This window comes from Pavona decussata, unplaced genomic scaffold (assembly GCF_977016875.1).
Source record: "Pavona decussata unplaced genomic scaffold, jaPavDecu1.1 SCAFFOLD_207, whole genome shotgun sequence".
NCBI lineage: Eukaryota > Metazoa > Cnidaria > Anthozoa > Scleractinia > Agariciidae > Pavona > Pavona decussata.
Window position 1 is genome coordinate 2,348,069 of NW_028145612.1, and position 26,542 is coordinate 2,374,610.

The window sequence follows — 26,542 nt, forward strand, 5'->3', positions numbered from 1 at the left end:
ATTTTTTTCTAAAGAACTATATTTTTTTACCTCATATGGGCTTCCGTAGAGCCCCCGCTTACGATGTAGTTTATATTATCTGCCACCCAGAATTAACCCTATCTAGACTGGGGTTTGATGTATTTTCTTTGAGGTCCGCAACGAGGAGTGATGACGTCATATTACGTGTTAATTACTTCATTATTACCAAATGCCTGCCATCTCGGATCAGCCGTCTTGGCTTTCTGGAATTCCACAAGTCTTCAGAAAAGCGCCGAAATTTAAACGCAGAGTAATCAAACCAATACTAAAAGTAACACTAACATTAAAAATATTTTCTTTTATTTTATACCCTATACCCCACGACCGGTTTAGCTGGGTTAAGTAATTTTGCTCTAAATTTCGACATTTGATGCCACATAGACAAAAAGGAGGAACTCACCAGCTGGACACTCTAAGCACTTAAGGTCATTAGGAACGGTGACAGATTTATTTACAAATGTTCCCAACGGACACGGAAGCAAACGGTCTTTACTGGTAGTAAGAGCGCGGGTAAATCCAGCTCGAATAAACAGCTCACTTAAGAATTCCTTTACATCCTTTTGTTCCTTCGAAATGTCGATGAACTCAGAATCATTCTGCCCTACGCCGCTAAAAAAAACAAACAAACAAATATGGATGTTAAGGTAAGTAAAACGCAGTAAAGGTGAATCACTGAAAACATAACTTCCATTTTCCGAAAGCGATTGACTGCAAATACGTAAAGCACTTACAGGTGGATTGTGCAAGTATGATGCGAATCTGTAAATCTCATTATTCCGATTTTTTCTTTATCCAAAGTTCTATAAGAGAGAAACAATTTTAATGTAAGTACTTTAAGAAGATATACAAAAATTATATACTCCGGGCCATTTGAACACTTTGGTATTCTATTCGTATTTCTGCTGATTCTGCGGTAATGACGTTCAGTAGTTTTCGTTCATGAGTGCTATGGGTGGAGTATCACCTCGCAAGGCCTTGGAATACATTTTGATGTGCAAGTAGAATCTATAAAAAATTGTGAATTATTTAAAATTTATTGGTCCCAATATTAATATAGCAAGGCATTTCATTGTTTCTGGAATTTTATGTCAAAATAGCACCTTACTTTGACAAGGACTTCTTCTCATGAGTTATTTTTTCTTAATTTAAAATCTCTGGGTTTCAAATTATTTTTTTTCCAAGTTAATATACCAATGCGGTTGTTTTCCTCGCTAAAGTCCCATTTCTATCAACGCTTATAATTTACAAAATATCGTTCTAAGCAAAGGACATTTTGTGGAATTGATACCTACATACTAATTGTAAGGTTGTGAACGTCGTCGAATGACTCAGCGCTGACTTGATTTAATTCTGTTCTTATCATGTATCTAAGGGAAGAAAAACACGGTTCATGATCAGTTTCAAATCAACAATGATTTAGATAAACATATACAGGCAAAACTAACGATAGAAGAGTCCTAGAAGAGTCCTTTGCAATGGCGCCAAGATGTCGCCGAAACGTAGGACTCTTAAATCGTTAGTTTTTGCCTGTATATATGATCAGTCTCATGACAAAAAAAAACCTTTTATTGAAATAAACATGCAGTCTATTATTGTAAGCTGTGTCATTGATTAAAATTATACCCTTAACATGTCCCGTAAGCAAGCGTCACTCATAATTATTATGATGAAAATTTGTTTCTTTGAATACTGTAATGCAGTTGTATGTCTTCTTTTCTTGGTTCAGCGGGCAGCGGTTCAATTATCCCATCTCAATGTTACCCGACCGCGACTTTGTCATTGCACGCTCATTCACTTCTTTTGTCCAACATTTCCACACAACAGGTTGCTAAGCTAAATGCGCAATTTGAGAGCAGAGAAGAACCTAGATACACGTGTAACCGATGATTTGGAAGCCAAGACTGGTTCAGTAAGTATGACTTTATATCTGAGCTGATTTTCAAGAAGGTGGCTACAGAAATTAATCACATTTTGAGACTTTCTAGGCTGAAGTAATATGCTAGTCATTGGCAAGACTTCAGTTACGGTTCGTCACAAGAAAGTAAGGTCAAAGAATAGTATGGAAGAGAAAAGAAGGGCTTTTCTTTAGAATTAGACATGGCATTGGCATCGGCATGAAATGAAACATGACCTGTGATCTCACAAATAAAGTGCAGCATTTAGCAAGTCTACCTTTCTACAACACAATCGCCTTAATCAGAGCACGACAGCATTCTAAATTGATTTTTTATCTTCATACTAGATTCATGCGGCACGCGAATCACGGCGATCGAACGTCTGGAAATGATTTATGACACTTTCGAGCGGAAATCCCACGCAAAATGACACTTCAGGAGTAATCGATCACTAGCCTAACATCACCACAGTTATAAGGGCGAAAAAGTAATCGAATTGCTTTTCAAACTCACGCTTTTTGAAGAGAAAATCCTTGTCTTGCTCTTCCTCGCCATTTTACTTTGAGTCCCAGATGTTGGATACGAGTGAGGTAATAGCGCCGTTTTCAACAAGAAAAAATAGTAAGTCTTTGGCCGGAACAAACATTCCCCATAATTTCACCCTGCCCGACTAGAAATCATCCCTAAGACCTACTTTCTACGGCCAAAGACTGTTACCTCCTAGAGAAAAGCTTTCAATATTAACCCTGCGTCTCACTGAGACCGGATGAGTGAAAAAGCCGTTTAGGTCAACACGAAAATTAAATAAAAAATACTGCAGGGAGGATATTAGACGAGGCAGGAGCTGCACTCGTAAGACTTTTTCCATCACTAGACTTAATGATGTCCATAGGAAAACTTTCTTCAGGGAGACAAAAAGCTAAACCTAATGACTTTTTTTCTGAGCTCAGAACGCGCCGAATTCAAAGCGAAATCGTTGGGCCTTTTAAGGACGTTTGAGAGAGAATGGGGCTAACTGAGCAAAACAAATGAGTCCATTTACAGGGACAACGGCGGGATGGGGAGGGGGGACGGACATTTTTGTTTTGCAAACGTCTACTAATGACCCTTGTGTTCTATGGACTTATTGATCTTAAATCGTTCAATGGGAAATGCTAAAAAAAACTTACATATCCCAAGAACAGTGAACAAAACCTGTAATTTCGCAATCATGATCTCACATAAATGTTTTTCTTGGGCAAAATATCTCAACAGATTTGTTCAGCTTGGTACGCTATTCGATAGCTATGGAAATGTCTATTTGTCTTAAAACGACGATTTTGAGCTCAACTGACGTCAAATTGAATTGCTGATTGCCCTTAAAATCTTGCCGTGTTTTTAATTTATGTTTCGAATTTCTCTGATCTGTTTCAGGCACTTGAGGACTGCGCATTATTTTAACAGACCTCATTGACAGCGTAGAAGTTCGTAGACAATGGGCATGCAGCGTCGATCAGCGTCGCTGATTCCCTCTCGTTCACTGTTCTCCACCAGCCAACAACATATATTTGTCTCCCTTTTTGATGCAAGTTAACGCCCTAGCTGTTGTAATAAGGTCAATCACCATTTTTTGTTTCTAAAAGAGTGGATGCAATTAATGAGCAAATATCTAAGCCATGTTAAGGCCCGTTTAAACGGTTTCAACTTTCGGTTGAACATGCGTTCAACACTTTGTTAAACCAAACGTTGGGTGCGTTTAAACAGGTCGTCTTACATTGACACGTTCTTAAACCATCGGGGATATTCTAAAGCGGCCATTTTCTGGCAATATTAAGCTGTTTTAGTCATTTTCGTGCCATTTCCTCTCTAAGTCGTCTTACATATGATTGTTGAACGCATAAAAAATGTTGAAAGCGTGTTGAATCAAATTTTAATCGGTTTAAACTTTCACTCAACATCCATACAACATTTCCTTTGTTCTCGAAAATCTTGAACGGAGTTGAACCCGTTTGAACACTCCGCTAAACATTGGTCCAACATTTGCCCAACATCCGTTCAACTTTTGTTGACGAACGTTGGTCAAATGTCAAAAATAATGAAGATATTGCTTACATTGATAAGTCTCCGTTTGGAACGGAAAAGGCCTGTGATCCAATAGTCTTGATAGGGTTATCTGAAAGCAGTCTAGAGGTAATGGAACAAAATCAGATACGAGTAATTGAAACACTTGGACAATTCCCCTACATGTGCACTTTGCTGTTTCTTCCCTTTTTTGGGGGGCTACAGAAACATTGGTCGAATATTGTAGTTTGTATACATCCCTCGTGTGGATGATTACGTCAGTGTTGCAACAACTCTCTTTATTGCCTGTTTACTTGCCACTCGTCACCATACATCGCTGCTGATAGAGTAACAGACTGGTGTGTGGAGAACGAACAGGGATGGACTCCTCTCAGATACCCGGATTTTTTCTTTGTAGTCAGTAGTATAATTATCAAGAGTCATCGTGTAACTCTCTTTAAGTGTACATATCCAGACACCAGGCTGATAATTTCAGGAGAAATAGAACGAAAGTTAAACCGAATAAGTGCATTTAGACTAATATTTAGGCAATAAATGCAAGGAAACGATGGTTTGTTTCAGTAATATTTCGATATAATCCTATATCATCGTCAGACTAGGTGACAATGCGGTAGCTAAAGTTTAAATACTAAAAGGGTGGTAAATTAGCATCAATAGGCACGTGAGAATGAAATAAGTACAAAAAAAAAAAGAGAAAAACTGTCATGAGAATAAGCAGAGTTCTCTGCTGGCCTTCAAGCCATTGTTCAAGGATGGCGATGAACGTTGTTCATCGCCATCCTTGAACAATGGCTTGATGAACAACGTTCTTCACCATCCTTGAAGGCTTGAAGGCCAGCAGAGAACTCTGCTTAATCTCATGACAGTTTTTCTCTTTTTTTTTTTTTTTGTACTTATTTCATTCTCACGTGCCTATTGATGCTAATTTACCACCCTTTTAGTATTTAAACGTTAGCTACCGCATTGTCACCTAGTCTGACGATGATATAGAATTATACTGAAATATGACTGAAACAAACTACCGTTTCCTTGCATTTATTGCCTAAATATTAGTCTAAATGCACTTATTCGGTTTAACTTTCGTTCTATTTGTGTACATATCCCTATACCTTCTTTTATTTGATAAATCTGACCTTTTGTAACTGAATACATACAAACCTAGTCACCAGCTAGTAACTTACTTCCAGGTTTGACACAGTTGCACAACATGCACGCACCCTTGAGCTTGCTGGTAGGCTTCCATCGTTAATTGGTCAAATTTGGGTCGGGATTTTTTGATAACGTCTCTGTCTTTCGTTATTCTCATTCTTGAAATAGGGTGTTAATACAGCATCCCAGTTATGTGTATATGAGATATTGGCAAAGGCTTTAGAAAAATATCCCTTCAGTTGCTTAAACGTACATTCTTTCGAGTTTCTTTAAATTCTTGAAAGCATGATGAGGGATTTTCTGGATGTGGTTCTCATTGAGCAATCTAAAACAAACAAACAAAAAATGGAGCTTTACTTAATTTGGCGAGACACACCAGGTGAGATTAATACGGCAATATGCTTAAATCGCTCTGTTTCTTCGAAAGTAATTTTCGTTAATCGTCACTGTATAATATGTTAGCGGTTTGCGAGAAATCACGAACATCCACCCGTTCCACGACGGAAACCCAAAACAGCCGAAAAGATCGACACACGGCGATCGATAACGCCGCAAACAGCATCTTGAGATAAACATCTAGATTTGAAGATATGCATACGTGTGCATATCCACAGAAAGACGCAAAGGCATACAGAAAATGAAAGACGAATAGTTAGACGGACAGAAAAACCGATTTAACTAACATGATAGTAATCTGCATGAAAAGTATCCAGGGAGCCTCTGTATTTAATAAACTAAATATTTACTATTAATATAAGCTACTATAAACTAATGACATAAAGACTGTGAAATTTCTATTTGTTGTTAGAGGTCTCAAGAGAGTGCTCACATTTTAGTCCTCAGCCTAATTAGCATACATTCCCGCATCGTCACGTCATTGCATTCTGTAAACATAGCGAAACTGAAGATTGCCTCTCCTAGCGAACTGCGTTCACATGCGATCAAATTGTTCTCATTCGCGTGACACACCTAATAGAATCCATATAAGCATTTAAAGTGGTGATTTAAACATGCAGCCTTGCCCATGGAGATAGCTCTTGTCATCTCTTTTAACTACTTACATCATCTTAAGATTCTTCAAATTCTGAAAAGAATGCTGGTGGATTTCACGGAGATGGTTGTCACTGAGCACTCTGCAATTGAGAAGTTACGTTACAAATTAGCAGATCTTCATTTAAGCTAACCATATCTAGACGGGGCCTTGTTTCGTCTTCTGAAGGTGGGGGGATCCTTCTTCCCTCCGGCCCGATAACTCTGCGACTACAAACGCTTTTGGAATGAACGTTGGAGTATAAATTGCAGGTCCTTTAAAATCTGCAGAAGTCCTAACATCGTATTTCGTGGTAATTGCGTCATGATTGCTGAATAGCGGTAATCTTTGATTTCTGAACTTCCCCAAAAATTCATGAAAGTGCAACATTCAATAAACGGTAATCAAAAAAAAATAAAAAGTCGGCATTTCAGGTCGCCAAAACGGTAATGTAAGGTGACGCGGTATGACGTCTTGGATAGACTAAATTTGAAATATTTAACAACTATTCGCCGAAGGCGAATTAAATATTGGTAAATGTCTTGGGGAATATTCACCAATATTTACTTCGCCTTCGGAGAATAATTGTCTTAGTATAATAACTCAGGTGATTATCAGAGAAAAACAAGAAGCGTCAGAAAATGTCGATTTTCTTTGTTTGTTTCAAATTGTTACGCGTCAATGAACAGAGACGCGCAGTCTGTCGATCACATGCTCAATCGAAATCACATGCGCAATCGATAAACTGCAGACGGCCTCAAGCAGAATGTCAGTATTCTTTAACTGCCGCTTCACTGAGAATGTTGGGTTTCTCCGACCCGTTTACCAAAATAGGTGAAGATGAACCAGGCTGTTTGGTGTAAAACACGAGCCGGCATCACAAAGTGTTAGCAATGGCATTTTATTGCACAATTTCTTGTTGACATGATGGCTTCGCCGGTTAACGGACGTTTATAAATTACCCTCGGAGATAAGCTGTTTCAGGTAGGAATTAAGTCCTTTATTGGCTTCACTAAACAAGTACACGGTTGTCGCAGATGAAAATGTTTTGTTGTGAGGCGGTGACTTTAGATGGTGGTCGAGAGCCGCTCGAACCGACGACAAACTAATTTTCAGATTATAAAAACTGTTTTCTTTTCTCGTCACTGAAACGTAAAATTTAGAGAGACATTTATTCATCTTGTTTACTTCCATGCTTTCAAATTCTGCCTTAAATTCGTTTTGTTTGCGTAATCATTCTGTTAAATAAAGAAAATCTTGCTCGAACTTAACTAAATTTGTTGTCTTCATTTTAAGTCATGGACATCTACAACATGCAATTTACAAGGTTTTTTTATTACAATTAGCAAACTTTTCATATCTTGCCTTCGAAAAGTATCACCTCGGACTTAGCTGCATCTTTAGTGCCTTTCGGAATTGCATTTTCTGTCATCCTATTTACTTTCTCCTCAGAAACATCAACAAATCCCTAAAGCGGCCATTTTGAAAGTTAGTGCTCCCGCTATAATCACCTCGCGCGAGGTGATTATAGCAGGATATGACGCAATCCTCGACCAATCAGATCAAGAGAATCTCTATAATCACCTGAGTAATTTTACTAAAATGGGATTAAAAGAGATATTCACACACAATGTGCACACTTTCTCTTATATTTAAAGGGATGATGAAAAATACCCACTTGGCAAAAATTAGCATTTTATCACAATTCAAAGAATATTTGGTGACATTTTTATGCTCTCGTGACTTCTTACAAACTTGTACAAATTTGTATTAGTTCTTACCGGTGTAGAACTGAGGCTCAATAACAATACTTTTTGGTGTGGAGTCATCAAAACGTAAAACTAACAAGCTTCCATCCGAAAATTTGCGAAAATATACTAACATTTAACGAGTTGACATTTTTCATCCTGCATTCTCTACGCTAATATCTTACCAAAATATATCATATATTACACATTTTTAAAACTATTTTCGATATTATGGCTTAGGACTTTATTACGTCATTAGTTCTGGGTAGCCGCTATCTTACATCAGCTGTCTTTACCGGAAACAAATCAAATTCACTCAAAACTCAATAAAATAATGCCAAGATGGTATAGAAATGTAAAAACAAGGACGATGCACTTGACATTTTCGAGAAATGTCCAAAAATTCAAATTTCAAAAACAACCTTTCTTGTCGCCGTGGAAACGTCATGTGAACAATAAAATGTCAAGCAGGATTTTGGCCATTAAGTTAAGAATAACTCAATTGCAAGTTTGGTGCAATTCTCTTTGCTATTAAAAAATTAAGGTCAAAATTAGATCTCCTCGCTCTCACAGGCAAAATAGTGTTAATGGAGCAACAGAGCTCGGCGCGTGGGATAGACTATCGGGAATAGAGACTCTTTAAAGTAGCCTCAAATTCGTGACAAAATGAATACAGTTTAAAGATACTCACAAATATTCAATGCTCTTAAGTTCATCAAATAATGTATGGGGTAGAAAAGTAATATTGTTGTTCTGCAAAACTCTGAAACAAAAACATGAGCAACAAAAGTTGATCAAATAAAGTGTTTAACTCGTTAAAGGTGAGTCCCTTCCGTTAAATCTTCCATGTTGTAGAAAACTGGTCATAACTGTAGACAACACTCGTTCTTAACGAATATAACGAAGTACAGGACGATTTTTCGGGAAAACGTCAATTTGTTGGGTTTTGCTGACGAATTTCATTGAGGTATCAAGTTTCTGCATTCTTGCATGAAAAGGGTGCTTAATATGTCATCTTACGATACGTACATTGGATTTCGTACTTACAAGTATTTGAGTCTTTTGAGGTTAGCAAATGCATCATTTGGAATGGAGGAAATTAAGTTGTATTGCAGCAGTCTGAAGTTGAATAGAAAATTGATTAGTTTGTCATTAGTTTTGCTCAAAGGCCGCGCCCTTGTTCTCCCAAATCACTAACACAGACAGTTTACAGTAGCGAAAGGGATAACAGGAGGTGTAATTACATTAAGGTACCCGATCATGTTTTATTTCTGCAGTATCTTTGCGAATTGAAATATGAGGCAACCTTTGTAACACACAAAATGACACGGAAAGCTTGAACGTTGGGTGTGTATGCGTGTTTGTGGAGGTGGTGGAGAAGAAGGCGGGGTCGGGAGAGGGGGCTACTACATACAGCGACGCTCCACCGAGAGGTTCAACCCCCTTACAATTTAACATACATACATACATACATACATACATACATACATACATACATACATACATACATACATACATACATACATACATACATACATACATACATAGTTTATTTGGTAAAGCAGGTTGGGGAATTGGCAAGACATTAAGTCCTGATGTGGACCTGCGCTATCTAAAATGATCAATTAATGCACACTAGATATTAAATAACAAAGGATAAATAAATAAATAAAATAATGATACATGTAACTAGAAGAGAAAAATATTCAAAAGTCAGCATTCAAAATATTAAAACTATTCGAAGTCTAAAGATTTGTTGGAGATGCTGCAGGAGGCTTTAGCAAAACTGATGGATTTTAGAATATTCTTATTTTCCTTGAGTTTTCTCTTGAAAGAAGTCAGGTTTGAACAGTTCTTGATGTCATCAGGAAGGAGGTTCCAGGATAGAGCAGCTCTATGTTTAAAGGAAGATCTTCCCACTTCTGTTCTTGGTCTATGAACCTCAACATTTAAGGACTTTCTAAGATTATAAGTAGTCTCAGGTCTCGTTATTAAGTCATTTAGGGGTTCGATACTATTTCCATGATAAATGTTGTACGTAATAACTAAAAGTCTCCTAATGTAAAATAAAACAATAGAGTTCCAGTGTGGGACGCTCATGATGTCATCACTGTAGATGTTATGGGGTAGATTGTAGATAATTCTTGTTGCTCGTAAATGGATTCGATCGATGTCGTCCATCAAGGCTGAAGAGCAAGATCCCCAGACTACAATACCATACAAAACACTGGGAATAGTTGTTTTATAGTAAATAGTTTCCAAGATCGGTTTCGGTAAAAACTTTATCCTTTTCAAGATTGCGACTTTGTTGTTGAATGACTTACAAACGTTCTTGGTGTGTTCTCGCCATGACAGCTTGTTGTCTATTGTTAACCCAAGACATTTAGATGACAGCGTGTACTCAATAGTGCTGTTACCATATGTCAAACGTGGCAAGGGGCCAATAAAGTTCTGACTCGAAATTATCAGGGCTTCAGACTTCGATTCGTGGGCTATTAATCTGTTAGACTGACACCAGGTATACACCTGGTCCAATACAGATTGTAGTGTCAAGATGATATTGTCAATGTTCTTGCCAATTGTAAAGATTGTGGTATCATCAGCAAACATAAATAAGTCACCACTGGTTATCGCTTCTGGGAGGTCGTTAACAAAAATTGAAAATAATTTGGGCCCTAATATTGAGCCTTGGGGAACTCCATATGTGACGGTTTTGGACTCGGACTTGTATCCTGATATTTGGACAAACTGCTTACGTGCAGACATGTAATTATCAAGCCAGGAAAGCAGGTCACCTGATATACCAGTGGCTTTTAGCTTTTCTACTAGAATGGTAGGATTCACAGTGTCAAAAGCTTTCCGAAAGTCGATGAAAAGCACGCCCATTTTAAGGCCCTCGTCCAGTGCATTTTTCCATGTCTCCGTTAGGTGAAGTAAGAGGCTCTCCGTTGAATAGTTTTTCCGAAATCCCCATTGCTTGTGACATAACAAACCTTGTGTATCCAAATGGTTGTTCAAGGTGTCATTTACAACATCTTCTAAGATTTTTCCTGGGATACTGAGGAGGGAGATAGGTCTATAGTTGTTTACGTCTGTAGGTGAGCCTTTCTTAAATATTGGATTAACACGTGATAATTTCCAGCCTGAAGGGAAAGATGCATTGTTATTGGGAAGCCCAGCTCGACTAACAACGGTCATAATGGCGGCCGGACGTATATTTGTCTTCTCCGTACTTTTGCTGAATTTGGTCAACGTTTTGTCATCCCCGGTCAAAAATCGGACTGGAACCGCCCTTCCAGCTACTCGGCTTCCCAGTTCAACAACCCTGCCTTTCCTAAGGTGAACCTTGCGCCGAAATATCAATTTCTCTCCACGTTGAAACTTGCCCGCCATCTTGTTTCTACTCCACGTGGTAGGAGGTATTATGGATCGAGGACGTACTATTATGCCAACTCCGACAGCAGTTTTCAACAAAGTCGTCTCCTTACAAGCGGCGATGTTTCTCTCAATCCTGGTCCGAACTCCAATCCTCCAAAGTGCTCTGTTTGCTCGAAGACCGTCGCTCGTAACCACAGAGCCTTGAGTTGTGACCAATGTGAAAAGTGGTGCCATATTGGATGCGGAAACGTCAAGCTAAGTGATTATAAAAAGTTACCACGCTTAACGACCTTCGAGTGGTGCTGTCCTCGCTGCCTCCAGCCCACTGAGATTATTGCAAATTCCCTCCGAAACGAGTTCATAAGTACCGCTGCAGCTGCTACTACGAGTAACAACATCAAGTCTACAGAATCCCAAGAGGATCCATTTCTCGTCCTTAAACAATCTGTTGGAGACAAAAATCTTAAGATTGGACATCTCAACATCAATGGCCTTGTAAACAAGCTGTCGGAGGTCCAGTACCTCTTGGATGTGGCAAAGTTCGACCTTCTCGGTGTCACTGAGACCCACCTAAACCCGAGTATATCAGACGATTGGATCAGAATTTCTGGATATAATATTGTGAGAAAGGACCGTGATTCCCGTGGAGGTGGTGTCTTGATATACTTCAAAGGAGATCTTTAACTGTACACCCTGCTCCTTCTTGGGAAAGATCAAACTTAGAAGCAACATGGCTAAACATCACCATCAGATCTCAATCCTTCCTCGTTGGCTGTGTTTACAGGCCACAAAATGACTCCTTCTTCTTTGAACCTTTCAGAGACCAGATTGCTAATATCTGGGTAAAGAGGGAAAATATCATCCTTGTTGGCGACCTCAATTCTGATATGTTGCATAAATCGAACAACAGTGAGTCCGAATATGGAAAACGTCTACGAAGAATCCTGCGTAGCTGTGGACTAAAAAACATCATGAACGGTCCAACCCGTATTACTGCTCACTCAAAATCGCTTATCGACCTTGTGATAACTAGTCAACCTTCAAAACTACAAACCTCTGATTCCATCGATTTGGGTATCTCTGACCACCACCTAATATTTGCTGTCTTCAAAGTTGCAAGAAGTAATGCGAAACCCAAAGTTATCTCAACCAGGAACTATAAATTGCTAGACAAAAGGCTTCTTAGAAGCGACTTCGACCAAGCTCCCTGGCATATAACTGAATTATTCGACGACATTGGTGACAGCGTAGATACCTGGCAATATTTATATAATGAAATCCTACACCACCACTTACCCCCACGAGATGTTAAAATAAGAGATAAATCTCTTCCATGGATTAACATGGATTGGAGGTGGTGTCTTGATATACTTCACAGAAGATCTTACTGTACACCCTGCTCCTTCTTGGGAAAGATCAAACTTAGAAGCAACATGGCTAAACATCACCATCAGATCTCAATCCTTCCTCGTTGGAAGGAAATTTGGATGGGTAAAGAGGAAAAATTGGAAAAGAAAAGAGGAAAAGTTGGATGGAACTAACTTTACCGAAGTGACACCCTTTTTACACCCACTAAACTTTCTTTTTTTCAAAGATGTGCTGGGGACTGAAGTATATCCCAACTTAAAAGTCAACAACACACACGGGCCTGGTAGGAGGAAGTCGCTGAAGATTGTGATGGTAACTACGACAATGTCTTGTGTGGCTCTGGCCCCATATCCTAACAAGGGCTGACGTTCAGCTGAAAATTCCTAGATTCACTTTAGATTACATACAATGTAGAGTTAATTGTCTGATCAATCATTCCAGTGTCACAATTCTGAAACAGTTCCACGTTTATAGGTAAATTAATCTGATTTTCACACTGTGCGAGGAATGAATCAAAACTAACTAAAAGAATGCATCCATTCATGTGTCTCCCTGGTCGTGAAAAACTAAACAGGCTTTTCATTCCCAAAGAATACTTACAAAACTTCGAGGCTCGCAAGTTCAGCGAATGATTCATTTGATATAAACTCAATTTTGTTGTTCTGCAAGAACCTGAAAAACAACAACAAAACAACCAACACAACATCCCCATAACAAAAGAAATTAAGGACCGACTTTAAGTTATTCTTGCATGCGAACATCGATTCAATATTCCAAATAGCGGTGGGCCTTTTTAGAACGCACGTATACAGTTATGAACCTAGTAAAATTGCCCTAGAGAGAGACCCTCCTCTACTCCCTCCCAACAACTTGCATCTCACTTTTGCTTAAATAGCTGAACACCTTTCCCATGTCGTAATATACATGTTCTTGTTTTTCTTGTTGATAAAAATGAAGATAAGGACCATATAACCTATGTGATAAACAAGGGGGCATCGTCTAGACAGAGGAAACAAGAGAAAACTTAAATTATAAATAACAGCTTGAAATTGTATGAAAGACCCTGGGGGCAAAAGTAGCCAATAAAAGAGTTGTGATATAAGAAACATGAAAAACTTAAGGTTTCAACGGAATTCGTTAGAACTCTCATCTCCCTGCTACTAATATAGCTGGGCACCCTTCTTATGTCGTAATACTCAGGTTCTTGTTGTTCTTGTTGATCTAAGAAAGATGGAGACCATATCCATATGTGATAAACAAGGGGGAATCGACAAGGCAGAGGCAAAGATATAGCATCTGGCTTATCAAATAATCTTCTTGAAATAAGCGAAAGAATATGGTGTCAAACATACAACATCTTCAGTTCCAAAAGACTTGAAAATACACCAGGAAGTAGACTTTGAATTTTGTTCCCAGACAAGTCCCTGCAGGATAATAAAAAATAATATTACAGGCAAATTAAGGCAGTTCAGCGACTGAGTTATTTCCAAGATACCTAATCAAGTTGAAAGGTATAAGAGAAAAAGAATTTCAGTAATAGGTGGTTTGCATCGCCGCATCATGTTGGTGGACAAAACAAAACAAAATTTGTTCACAAAGTTTGCATAAAAAGGGCTAGAACTCGCAGAGGAGAAAAATCTTGTTGTTCCTGTCCACGAACATGGCCGCCATGACGTGACATGCTAATTAACAATTAGACGGCGAGCTCGAGGTTTCTATCGGCTGATAGTTGGCGAGGGGCGAAGCCCCGAGCCAACTATCAAAGGCGATAGAAACCGAGAGCGAGCCGTCTTATTGTTTTAGCATACCTCAGTGATCGATCTGTGAATCAAAAAAATCTTTTTATTTCATAAATTTTGATGCATGCTAAATCGCGCGCGCTCTGACAAACTGCCATCTATCGATCGATAGACGGCACCTTTGTAGCCAATCAGATTGCGCGTTACGCGATAGTCGGTCACTGAGGTATGCTAACCATCAATTAGATCTGCGTACTCCTTCCTGTACTAACTAAGGTAATATTTGTTGAAAGAATTCATCTCAGTATGAATGTGTTAGTTATGGCGTTTAATTAATTCTTTTCTGAAAGGGAGTAAAGGTAGTCTTGAATGGAAGTTAACGTCATCGACGCTCACTTGCGAATGCGATTGGCGCCTTTCATGTAACTGGTACATTCAATTATACTTTTAAGAGATCATACTTTTCCAAACATGGCTCTCATGAAAAGCAGTTTACTCTATTTAGTCGTAGTTTTAGATAGGTCATTTATATTATAAACTCTTGTAGAAAGTATTTTGTTTGATCGGATATGTAATGATGGTCTTCATGTAAATGATGATAAAGCCATGGATAAATAAAGTTATTTGCTTCGATTTAACTTAAAAGCATATCCCTGGCTCGTCATACAAGATTTAGGTACCACATTAAATTATATATTGTTTTATCTCTTGTTAAATGTAGAGATGATCAACGAAAGGTTAAAAATATATGTATGTAGTGAAATGTAACATACAGAACACAAAAAAAATGTCTGCCATAATACAGAACCTCACTGTATAAACTTACAGTTGTTGTAAAGTAATTAGTTTTGAGAATACTTTCTCCGGCAGAGAAGATACTTTGCTATGTAGAATTGACCAGTAAAAGATAAAAAAAAGTGAACAACATAACAACAAGTACGGTTTCTTTCCAATTTTTATTTCTTCTGCTCTGGAAGTTACGAAATGGGGGAGGGGGAGGGGGGGGGGGGGTGGGGGGCGCTTGGGTCAGGATCTAAAAAAAAGGGCCCAGGCTGAAGAAGGTTAATGTTTGTTGTGTGAGTTAGTAGTTTTAGTTATAAAGTTGGCGGATATATTGGCTGTGAGACGCTTTCAAAGTCATGGTGTTTTTATTTGAAAGGCAAAACATCCAATTTTAGTTTAATTACTCAGGTGATTATAGAGATTCTGCTGATCTGATATGTCGAGGAATGCGTCATATCCTGTTATAATCACCTCGCGCGAGGTGATTATAGCGGGAGCATTGATTTTCAAAATGGGCGCTTACCGATTTGTTGATGTTTATGAGGAAGAAGTAAATAGGATGAAAAAAATGCAATTCCGAAAGGCACTAAAGATGCAGGTAAGTACGGGGTGACAGTTCTCGATGGAAAGATGTGAAAATTTTGCTAATTGTAATTAAAAAAACTTATAAAATGAAAATGTTGTCGATGTCGATGGCTGGCGAAGCCATCAATAAGAAACTGTGCGATAAAGTGCTATCGCCACCACTAACTTGTGATCCTCGAGTTTTACACAGAACAGCCTGGTTCATCTTCTTCTGTTTTGGTAAACGGGTCGGAGAAACGCAACATTCATTCACAGAAGTCAATGCTTCGTCTCAATGAAGCGGCAGTTTAAAAAATACCGACATTCTGCTTGAGGAATGTGCAGTTTATCGATTGAGCATGTGATCGACAGACTGCGCGTCTCTGTTCATTGACGCGTGACAATTTGAAACAAACAAACAAACAAAATCGACATTTTTCGGACGTTTCTTGTTTTTCTCTGATAATCATCTGAATAATTATACTAAAAGTAAGTAATCAATCGTGCCTGTGTTATGGATACTTAGTTATACAAGAAAAATGGGAATGGGCCAACTAAATAGAGACTTAGAAAATACATGCCTCATCGGTCGCACTAGCAAATTGAAAAATGTGGGTCTAGATGTGGGTTTTGTTGTTTATTACGATTATGCGTTTACAAGTATGTTTGCTGTTAAGTGATATAAAGCCCGGATTTTTAAGTGCTGCAATACATCCTAAGGCTGCAGCAGTGAAGTTAGTGATGAACTTTTCTTAGTTTTTTGAAGAAATTTCCCTCCACTCAAAAGACGACAAAAGTCAAAGAAACAAACAAAGACAAAAGCAAACAAATAAACAAACAAAACAATCGGTTAATTTCTTGCTGTCTCTTGTGGGTTCTAGCTTTCCAGATGGTGTAAATGCACATCTGGAGTTGTAAGTTATCTGGCACGAGTAAACATCGTGTCATTAAAAATGTTATTTTGAGACGTTGTAATATAAATATATTGGGCATAAACAAAATACAATCTACGGCTCAAATTACTTGCAGTGACTTAAGCTGTCTAAGTTCGGAGAATATTTTTTCTGGCAGTTCAGCAATTGCAAACTTATCAAGACACCTGTAAAAGAGAAAAATAAATGAACTAATCGCTGCTTGTATGTTTCACTTTCTGTTGAAATATTCTCTTGCCACATCCTTTGGCGGGGAGGGTGATATCATTTTGTGTTATAAGGCTGCTTCCTGTAATTTATTTCATTGTATGATTTTCTTATTTATGGGACGTTCACGCACCTTTTTTCTGCTGAGTTTGTTCAAACAAAAAACAAACAAACCGAAGAGAAAAACAACGAAAAAATGCGTTATTTCCCTACGTCTCTCTTAAAGAATTTTTAAAGGAAAAATCAAATTAAGAGGTTGTCGGTTACCCGCGGCGGGTGAATGTCATTTAAATGCCACTATTTTGGCGTTTTGGGACGTTTAAATAATAAAAAAGATGTTGTAGACATAAAATGTGCATTTTCTCTCAATTACTCACAGTGACTGAAAACGTGTCAGCTCGGAGAATATTTGTGCCGGCAGTTCAGCAATATTGTTGCTTTTAAGATCCCTGTAGAAGAAAAAAGGATAAAAAATAAACTAATATGCTCTTCTTTGCACTTTCTGCTAAAATATTTAACTGTAACAGAGACAATGGTTACACATTCTAAAACCCCAAGGAATGTTCTAAAACTTTATTTGCACAATTTGATAGTTTCAAAGTAAAAATAGTCAGAAAATCTTGCAAGTCTTGGGCAAACAAGTCCCTTATGGCTTAGAATTGCAAGTTACCAAGAGCACCTTTATAGGTGGGCACAATCAGCGCTATTTCTACTATCTTTTCGCGAAACCCACAACCAGTGACAATATTAATATTAATGTTGTTACACTTTCGCCTTGATTGCATCTCTCGCCCTTTTCCAACATTCGTACTTTGGGAAAGTACGAAAGACTTTTAGTAATCAAAATTAGAGATTTGGTGGCTTGTTAACTTTGACATTTTCAGTCGGAAGATTTTAGTGCCGAAATGTTTGGCAGAGACTTTTTTAAGGTTAAATAAAAAGGGTATAAAAAGGCGTCCTCGCTTGATTATAAGGTAAACATAAGATTGATGATACTTCGCTTTTGTACCTATAAAAAATTAGAGGGCTCCATTTTCATTCTTGTACAGTGACATAAGAGACAACTGGTGCCCTTTTGTGTTTTCTCAGAGCAAAACTGTATTGCAACAGATGCGCAATGAATGAATGGTCGGGAGGACGTATGAGCTTTCTTGCAATTATTTTAAGGATTATCTATTTTACTTCAGTTGTTATCTGAAGAAAAGTTCATTATTGGGTTATTTTAAGGACCATTATTCTTCTATTAGCTCTAGACTTAATCTAATCGGTCGTTTTGGCTTCAGTGGAACATCTCCCCGTCATCAGTAAAGCGGTGGGTCAGCTGTCGATTCAACTCAACTTCCTCAGGCTCAGAAATTTCATTCAGGTCCAGGACGTTTTCTTTGTAATTTCCTGGTCGTGACGAATACAGTTTTCATACCAAGAATTAAAAAAAGGAAAAACCTCACAAATATTCCCAGCTCGTAAGTTCAGCGAACAATTTGTTTCATTAGGACGTAATTTTTAGTTCTCTAAAATTTTGGGAAAAATCCGGCCCAATGTAGCGGATCCAAGATGCCGGCATCGAATGTGGTATGTCGTAATTGGTCGAATTAAAGGAAACAGTTTTAAACAAAATTATACCCCACACTCTCTCCCTCTCCCAAAGTTTAGGACCAGTCTAAAATAGAGATATTAAATTGTTCTTCGTGCATTTGATGTATAAACCTGTTGTATATAAAAGGTTAATCAGTTTATACACCATTATACTTCATAAACAACTCCTTTGGGAGGTAGCGATTGCGAACTTTATTTTTTAGATTACAAATTTTTCTTATAGACTATTTTACGTGGTATTTGCTGGATTGCCTTGAGCGAACTTTTGTGAAGACAAAAAGATTGCTTCTTACGTTGCATTAAGTTTCAAAGGGTGTCATTTTGAAAGAGTAACAACTTGCATCTCCCTGTTAAAAATATAGCTCAGCACCCTTTCTATGTCATAATATCCCGCTCCTTTTGTTTTTGTTGACACCATGAAGTTGAGGACCAAAGTCTATGTGATCAACGGAATTTGACAAGTCTCAATCCTTCTCTCAACCACTTCCTTTAAAATAATTTCCAACAAAAAAAATCTGGGTTGAAAACAGTCTTTTTTACAACTTGTTTTCAGAAGATGCACTCAAGACAACATGGGACAGATGAAAAAGAAGAAAGATTGAGTTGACTGATGGCTGCTAGAGAAATAACATAAGTAAGATAATGAAACAGAATAAGGGAAGGGAGACGGAATGAGTTCAGGAGGCTACCAGAGAGATAAACATAAGTGAGCGCTGTCAACCTGACAACTATAAGGAAACATTAAGCCCAACTGACGACAAATTACAATATGGTTGGTATAGCCCTCTACTTTCGAATGATGTCACATAAAATAAGATCTCCAAAACTCTTTCCTTAGCACCCCTAAGGTAAAGGAAAGCAAATCCCTTAGCTACTTACAGAAGCGTCAACTTTGATAATTTGGAGAATACTCCAGCCGGAAGACTTTGAAGTTTATTCGTATCCAAGTACCTGCAAGAAATAGGACATTGGTCAATTTTAATTGTAAGGAGAAATCACGTTCATAGCCACGTCTATACGGACGTAAGTGACATTGTCAAGGCCATAGAAAAAACAATTTCAAATTAAACACCGAGAAATGTCGAAGGTCTTAACCTTCTTGTAGTTTAACATTCCGAATCTCTACTGCTTGCTTCGTTGTTACAGATATCATTTAGGTAAACACTGCAGTCTGAATATCACCTCAAAAGATATGATGGCTTGAGAAACAACGATTCATTCAATTGTGTTTCAAACGAGACATCTTTTTGAAAAGTCAGAACTGAAGTGTTGGTCATGATTTTAATATCATCACCAGTATCTTGACCAACAAATATAGTAAAAACTGTGAGAACAAAGAAGAAAACAACTAGATGAATAAATCAACAAAGTGGCCTGCATAATGTAAATTCGACATGAAAATATAAATCCCCTTCCCTCAACTTACAGACTTTGCAGGTTGTTCAGTTTAGAGAATACAGTTCCTGGCAGTTCAGCGATTGAGTTATTTCCAAGATGCCTAATCAAGTTGAAAGGTATAAAAGAAAAAGAAACTTCAATAATAGGTGGTTTGTATCGCCACCATGTTGGTGGACAAAGCGAAAGAAAATTTGTTCACAAAGTTTGCATAAAAAGGGCAGGTAACTCCTAGAGGCGACAAATCTCGTTGTTCCTGTCGACCAACATGGCCGCCATGACGTCACACGCAAAGTGTCAATTAGACCTACACTCTCCTTCCTGTACTAGCTAAGGTAATATTTGTTGAAAGAGTTCATCTTAGTATGAATGTGTTAGTTATGGCTTTTAATCAATTTTTTTCTGAAAGGGAGGAAAGGTAGACTTAAATGGAAGTTAAGAGTCATTGTCTGAGAAAACCAGCCAGAGGTGAAAGATGGGGGTCGGCCGATTTCCTTCAAACTTTCACCATTTAATGTCTGTCCGAAATGATAATGAATGATGCTATTTAGCAATTCTCCTGCTGTTGCGTTTCGTAGTTTGACCACCCCCCCCCCCCCCCTGGTTTTGACCCTCACTGACAGTGAATTTGAAGCTCAATAAAATATATTTCGCGTCATTTCTGAGGACTCACATTGATTGCTTGTATTGTTTACCGTCTAAAAAACGTCGTTAAAGGAAAATATCCCGACTTAACATGAAATTTAATTTTTTATAGAATTTTGCAATTTCCTTGCGAGAAATGTGTTCGTTTATGATCACCTTTGGCAATTGTCAATTACCGTGACACGTCACGCTTAATCAAATGAAGTGTGAGCTAACACCAATGTGATGTTATTCCTGCCCAAAGCGTCACTCAACTAAATCTTCCAGGGAAGTTCTACCTCGGAGATTAGGATAGTTTCATCGAGCTTATCCAAAGACAAAAATGAATAACCAAAAAAGAAGAAGAAGATGAAATAGAGGAAAACCCGCTGTGCAACTTTATTAGCAAAAATACCGAGTCATCTTTGACTTCGAGCGTGGCTCATGCAAACGCGTTTTAATGGCTCAAGTTAGAGTTTGCTGGTTTTGGGAGAACAGATGTTTGGCTTAAAAAGTATCTTGAAATTTTCGGAAAGGAACGCCGCACCTCTGAGAAAAACAGTTTCAAAATTGCCTCACATTTGGACCAAGACATTTTCGGGATCGCAAGGAAATTGCAAAATTCTATAAAAAATTAAATTTCATGTCAAGTCGGGATATTTTCCTTTAGCAACGTTTTTTAGACGGTAAACAATACAAGCAATCGATATGAGTCCCCAGAAATGACGCGAAATATATTTTATTGAGCTTCAAATTCTGCATATATTTTGCGTGACATCAGGGTCAGTGAGGGTCAAAACCAGGGGGGGGGGGGGGTGGTCAAACTACGAAACGCAGGAGAATTGCTAAATAGCATCATTCATTATCATTTCGGACAGACATTAAATGGTGAAAGTTTGAAGGAAATCGGCCGACCCCATCTTTCATCTCTGCCTGGTTTTCTCAGACAATGACTCTTAACGTCATCGACGCTCACTTATATGAATGGAAATTTGCACCTATAATGTAACTCGAACATTCAATTATACTTTAAAGGGTTAATTCTTTTCCAAACTTCAGAGTTGTTCAGGTAAATTTATGCATAGGTCAGGCGGGGGGGAGGGGGGACAGTGTATCGTCAGCTGGGCATTAGTTTAGCGCTATCATTTGGAATATTTTTGCCAATTGATTAAATCACAAATATTGATTTCAACAACGAAATGCTCAATTTAATAAGCAAAGGATTGAATTTTACAACTTTGATGACTCTCCTAATATAAAACTCGTTATGAAATAAATAATTTGTTAAAAGAACTTACAGCACTTGAAGACGAGTCAGTTCGGAGAATACTTTTTCCGGCAGTTCAGCAATTTGGTTATAATGAAGATCTCTTTAAAAGTCAAAAATCAATAAAAATAAAACGGTAAGTAGGGATCTATCAGTCAAATTAGTTTACTTTAATGAATAGATCCAATAATAAAAGCAATTAGCATATACCACACAAGTGATTTTCGGGCGTTCTGATTGGTTTACTCGGAGGTGATTAACAAGGTACTATTTACCTCCGGGCAGCCGAACGGAAACAGAATGGCTTCCCATTTCGTTTCAGTTTCCGAAGAGGACACTATTTTACTAAACGAGGAGTCTGTACCCAAGATCTTAAAAATGTATTGTCTTTTGGTTTATTAAAAATATTGAAAATAGCAAAGAAAACATAGCAAACAAGTTGGCCGCTTGCGTGTGATAAATTCGTAACGAATATTTATTATGAGGTTAATAAAGACTTACAGCCACTGCAGAGCAGTCAGATCGGAGAAGATTTTCTCCGGCAGTACAGCTATTTGATTTTCATCAAGTTCCCTGCAAAAAGTATGAAATAACAAAATAAAGTAAGATACGCACTACTTAGAACAATTCACCGGCAACTAAGACGAATATATTCATAAAAATATTATGCTAAGTACATTTTCTGCAAGAGGTTGTGAAAGTTAATGTGTTTAATTCTTTTCTAAACTGGGGGCGAAACATTAATTATTCTGGAAGTGTTAGCCTCGTTTTTACGTCAAGCTGACTGTAATTTGCCGTAACGGTGGAGCTCAGTGGGATAATTTCCCAACAAATGCAAACACCTTTGAAACTACTAGTACACTCAGTTATTGAAGGGAATACATGAAATATTATAAACTTGAGTGGCGGATGACAGATTTAAATTCGTGGAGTACCAACTTGAGCAGCTATCAAAGGAATCCTAAAAAAATTCAGGTTTGAACGGGTTCGAACGTCTGACCTCTGCGTTACTTATTCGTTGCTCTACTAACTTTGCATTTGGGTCACTGTTCATTTTGTGAATCCGTCATAAGCCGACATGGAAGATAAGTAAATTAAAGAAGATATATCTGAGCTGCATGGTGGGCTATCTTGGATATCCAATATTTGTGAGGCTTGAACAAACTGAGCAATGCAGCCAACTGATTGGTGGTCATATTCCCGTGGTGCATGAATAGATTCAAGTGGATATATCAAATACAGCAAATTTGGATTACGTACGGAAGATTTCAATACACGGAAGATAATTGCAGTTACGTACGCAACTTGAGCACTTTGTAAAATGAAGCCTGAAAAAACATAAAATAATAAAAAATAAACCAAGCTTCCTTTTCGCAACTGCTCAAGTTGCGTACACTGTACGTATTTAGCGTTTTTGAAATACTTGAAAGGCTATCGAAGCTAAATGCGGTAATGATTTAGGCAACCGTTGGGAATTGGAAACAAAATGTGTAATTTGCTTTGCAGAAATGGGTTTGATTTAACTATAAAAGTTAACGTTAAAAGAGAACGACGTTTCGACCGTCCGACGGTCATTTTCAAGTTCAAAATGAGAAGTAAAATATGTGCTTATATACAGTTGTGAAAAAACTAATGAGATACTGACTTAAAAAGCTCTAAGATATTCACATCTTATAAGGTTGGTTTTTGTGATGTTAAGGTCGTATTGCTTGTTGAACCAATCGTCTTTAAAAGCTTTCTCCGCTAGGATTTCAATTGTTTCATCCACTGGCACGTTTGTGAAAAGAGATGAAACATCGTATGACACTAAAATATCGTGTTCGTCGATTTTCATCCCATGTAGATCATCAGCAAACGAGAAGATGTCATTAACGGTATGGTCATTGACGGGCAAAGGTTTCAACTTTTGATCCAGCCACTTAGCAAGTTTATAGTTGTAGGTTCCTGTCGCTGACAGGATTGGACGCACCGCTAGTTTCTTCTTATGGGTCTTCGGTAATCCATACAGGTGTGCGAGCCTAGAGCCCTTTTGGATCAGTGAGTCGGCAACGGGTTTGGGTAGAATTCTTTTCACGATGGAGGACAGTTCCTTCTCCTTTTGAAGCAATGGGTGGTAATGCTTTGGAGGCCTTCCCTTTGTTTTTGGTCTTTCAAGGCTGATGGGTATAAATTTTGATTCGTCACTGATTGATGATTCCTTCAGTAGGTTAACATACTCCCTTATACAACCTTATAGAGTTGTTAGAGGTTGCTACAAAGAATCAGCTTTTTCAATTTGAAGGAAATCTGTACGAACAAGTGGACGGAGTTGCTATGGGCTCTCCACTTGGGCCACTCATGGCAAATGCATTTATGTGCAATATCGAAGAACAATTGACAAACCAAAACAAGATGCCCGCTTTCTATAAACGCTATGTCGATGACACTCTCAGCAAAATGCCCGATGTTTCATCTGCCTCTGAATTCTTGTCGACACTGAATGAAATCCACCCCTCAGTCAGTTTCACAATGGAACTCGAAGACAACGGCAAACTTCCCTTTCTTGGAATGGTGATTATCAGAAATGGCCCCCGACTAGACACGAAGGTCTACAGGAAACCAACCGATACTGGGCTTTTACTGCACTACCAAAGCCATGTTGACATGAAATACAAACATTCTTTGCTGAAAACAATGTTTAACCGGGCGTTCAAACTCTCTTCGAATTGGCATTTTTTCCATCAGGAATGTGAACGTCTTAAAGGGATTTTTTCTCGCTTGCATCATCCTGAAACCGTCGTAGAGAACACCATCACACATTTTATTGAAACGAAAGTTACTGAGAATGCATGTCCTGAACAACGGGTATCCGACGAACGAGCTCTCGTCAGAATCGTCCTACCTTTCAAAGACCAGAAATCGGCGAACGCGGTAAGACACCAACTTAATGATCTCAGCCGAAAGATCGATGCTGATGTCCATCCTGTCTACACAAGTCAGAAGATTAAGAGCAAAATCAAGCCAAAGGAACATAAACCTCCCATTGTGAATCAACAAAACGTTGTTTATTATTTCAAATGTGGTCTGTGCGATGCAGACTATGTTGGCTTCACGAGTCGACACTTGCATCAACGTGTGGAGGAACACAAACGATCTGCAATTGGCAATCATGTAAAGGACGAGCATGGACAGGATCCAGAGACCATTAAAAGCAACTTCAGAATCCTGAGAAAGAGTCAGAGCAAACTCGACTGCTTGATCTTCGAGATGTTGTTTATTCGCGACCTAAAGCCGAAACTGAACAAACAATGCGACTCGATCCGCGCGAAGTTATTTGTTTAATTATTTCACTTTTAAATACCTTTTAAATACCTTTTATCGTTTTTAGCGTTCCTTTGTATTTATCATTCACGCTATTATTTTTGATATTGTTTAGATGTGAATTTTTTTAAGTCAGAGACCATTAAAAGCAACTTCAGAATCCTGAGAAAGAGTCAGAGCAAACTCGACTGCTTGATCTTCGAGATGTTGTTTATTCGCGACCTAAAGCCGAAACTGAACAAACAATGCGACTCGATCCGCGCGAAGTTATTTGTTTAATTATTTCACTTTTAAATACCTTTTAAATACCTTTTATCGTTTTTAGCGTTCCTTTGTATTTATCATTCACGCTATTATTTTTGATATTGTTTAGATGTGAATTTTTTTAAGTCAGTATCTCATTAGTTTTTTCACAACTGTATATAAGCACATATTTTACTTCTCATTTTGAGCTTGAAAATGACCGTCGGACGGTCGAAACGTCGTTCTCTTTTAACGTTAACTTTTATAGTTAAATCAATTTCGAAAAACTTGTAGAAATGGGTTTGATGTAATTAGATGGAATCTTATGCCATTTCATATATTGACAAATAACTGAATAAAAAAGAAAAACATGATCACAAAATTAATAATACTGGCGATCTTAGTGATATGAATTCAACATAGAAAGCGTAGTAAATTTTCTATAAAACGTACAGCTGCTGCAGGCTGACTAGTCCGGAGAGCACTTCTTTTGGCAGTTCAGCAATTTTGTTCTCAGAGAGTTTCCTGCTGACGTCAAGAAGTAAAAACAATTATAGTCATAATTATAGCCAATATTTTGTCTTGATCTACTTGCGCCTTAATGATTATTGAAAGAGTTAGCAATTTTCATCAAATAATTTTACTTTAGGAGGTCTTGGAAGTCATGGAAGTATATATTTTACAGACAACAACAACAAAATGTTGAACTTTATGGTGGTCAACTGCCCTGATCAACAATATTTGAGTGAACAGCAGCACCCCAAACAATGCAAACACCTTTGAAAATATTAAAACATACAACTGTGTTTCTTCTAAACAATTACTTGTAATTAAGAACAGTACGTATAATCGATCTTAGATCGTCTAATCAACTTTTTTTACGAATACCTAGGACCGTCACCAAAATGACATACGTTGTGAAACTTATTGCTTTCTGCTCTTCGTGGATTGCGCAATATTTATCAGTTTGAAGACACTTGAAGGTTCATGTTTTTTTTAGAAAGCTTTCCATCTTTGTTAATCATAATATTCTATTGAAAAAATAGTTTTTGCTCAATTTATTGTCTCTCAATCATGTTTGTTTTAATGTTGTGTTTTAGTAATTTTACCTTTGTTGTTATGTACAATTAACCGCTAGTTTGTTAGTTGCGTAATAGAAGAAACGATCAACCAAATCAAGTAAGAAATACTTTTACTTATTTAAAATTGGAGTGATGGATGAGCTGAAAATTTGTCTGGACT

General features: G+C 37.9%; 3 protein-coding genes across 3 annotated transcripts in view; 2 read left to right on the forward strand and 1 right to left on the reverse strand.

Annotated features, from left to right (window-relative positions):
* Positions 1-26,542, reverse strand: part of LOC146460877 (uncharacterized) — a 35,721-nt gene that overhangs the window by 2,226 nt on the left and 6,953 nt on the right. The window contains exons 7-22 of the mRNA XM_085087783.1: positions 25,754-25,828; positions 22,259-22,330; positions 21,789-21,860; positions 19,898-19,969; positions 19,351-19,422; positions 17,253-17,324; positions 14,003-14,074; positions 13,251-13,322; positions 8,952-9,023; positions 8,596-8,667; positions 6,188-6,259; positions 5,380-5,451; positions 4,008-4,079; positions 1,314-1,388; positions 753-821; positions 422-630 (exon numbers count right to left, since the gene is read on the reverse strand). Of these exons, the coding sequence (XP_084943909.1) occupies positions 422-630; positions 753-821; positions 1,314-1,388; positions 4,008-4,079; positions 5,380-5,451; positions 6,188-6,259; positions 8,596-8,667; positions 8,952-9,023; positions 13,251-13,322; positions 14,003-14,007 (790 nt within the window). The 5' untranslated portion in view covers positions 14,008-14,074; positions 17,253-17,324; positions 19,351-19,422; ... (2 more) ...; positions 22,259-22,330; positions 25,754-25,828. The remainder of the gene's footprint in view (positions 1-421; positions 631-752; positions 822-1,313; positions 1,389-4,007; positions 4,080-5,379; positions 5,452-6,187; positions 6,260-8,595; positions 8,668-8,951; positions 9,024-13,250; positions 13,323-14,002; positions 14,075-17,252; positions 17,325-19,350; positions 19,423-19,897; positions 19,970-21,788; positions 21,861-22,258; positions 22,331-25,753; positions 25,829-26,542) is intronic.
* LOC146460878 (uncharacterized) lies at positions 11,104-12,106 on the forward strand. Its single transcript, XM_085087624.1, has 2 exons — positions 11,104-11,133; positions 11,244-12,106. Exons 1-2 carry the CDS (start codon positions 11,104-11,106, stop codon positions 11,964-11,966), a joined length of 753 nt encoding a protein of 250 aa, XP_084943750.1. The 3' UTR covers positions 11,967-12,106.
* Positions 23,990-25,173, forward strand: LOC146460879 (uncharacterized). The gene has a single exon (XM_085087793.1). It carries the CDS (start codon positions 24,071-24,073, stop codon positions 25,076-25,078), a length of 1,008 nt encoding a protein of 335 aa, XP_084943919.1. The 5' UTR covers positions 23,990-24,070; the 3' UTR covers positions 25,079-25,173.

Coding starts and splice junctions, on each gene's coding strand:
- LOC146460878 (XM_085087624.1), top strand. CDS start 11,104: ATGGCGGCCGGACGTATATTTGTCTTCTCC. Junction 11,134..11,243: donor GACGTATATTTGTCTTCTCC/GTACTTTTGCTG, acceptor GCCTTTCCTAAG/GTGAACCTTGCGCCGAAATA.
- LOC146460879 (XM_085087793.1), top strand. CDS start 24,071: ATGGGCTCTCCACTTGGGCCACTCATGGCAAATGCATTTATGTGCAAT.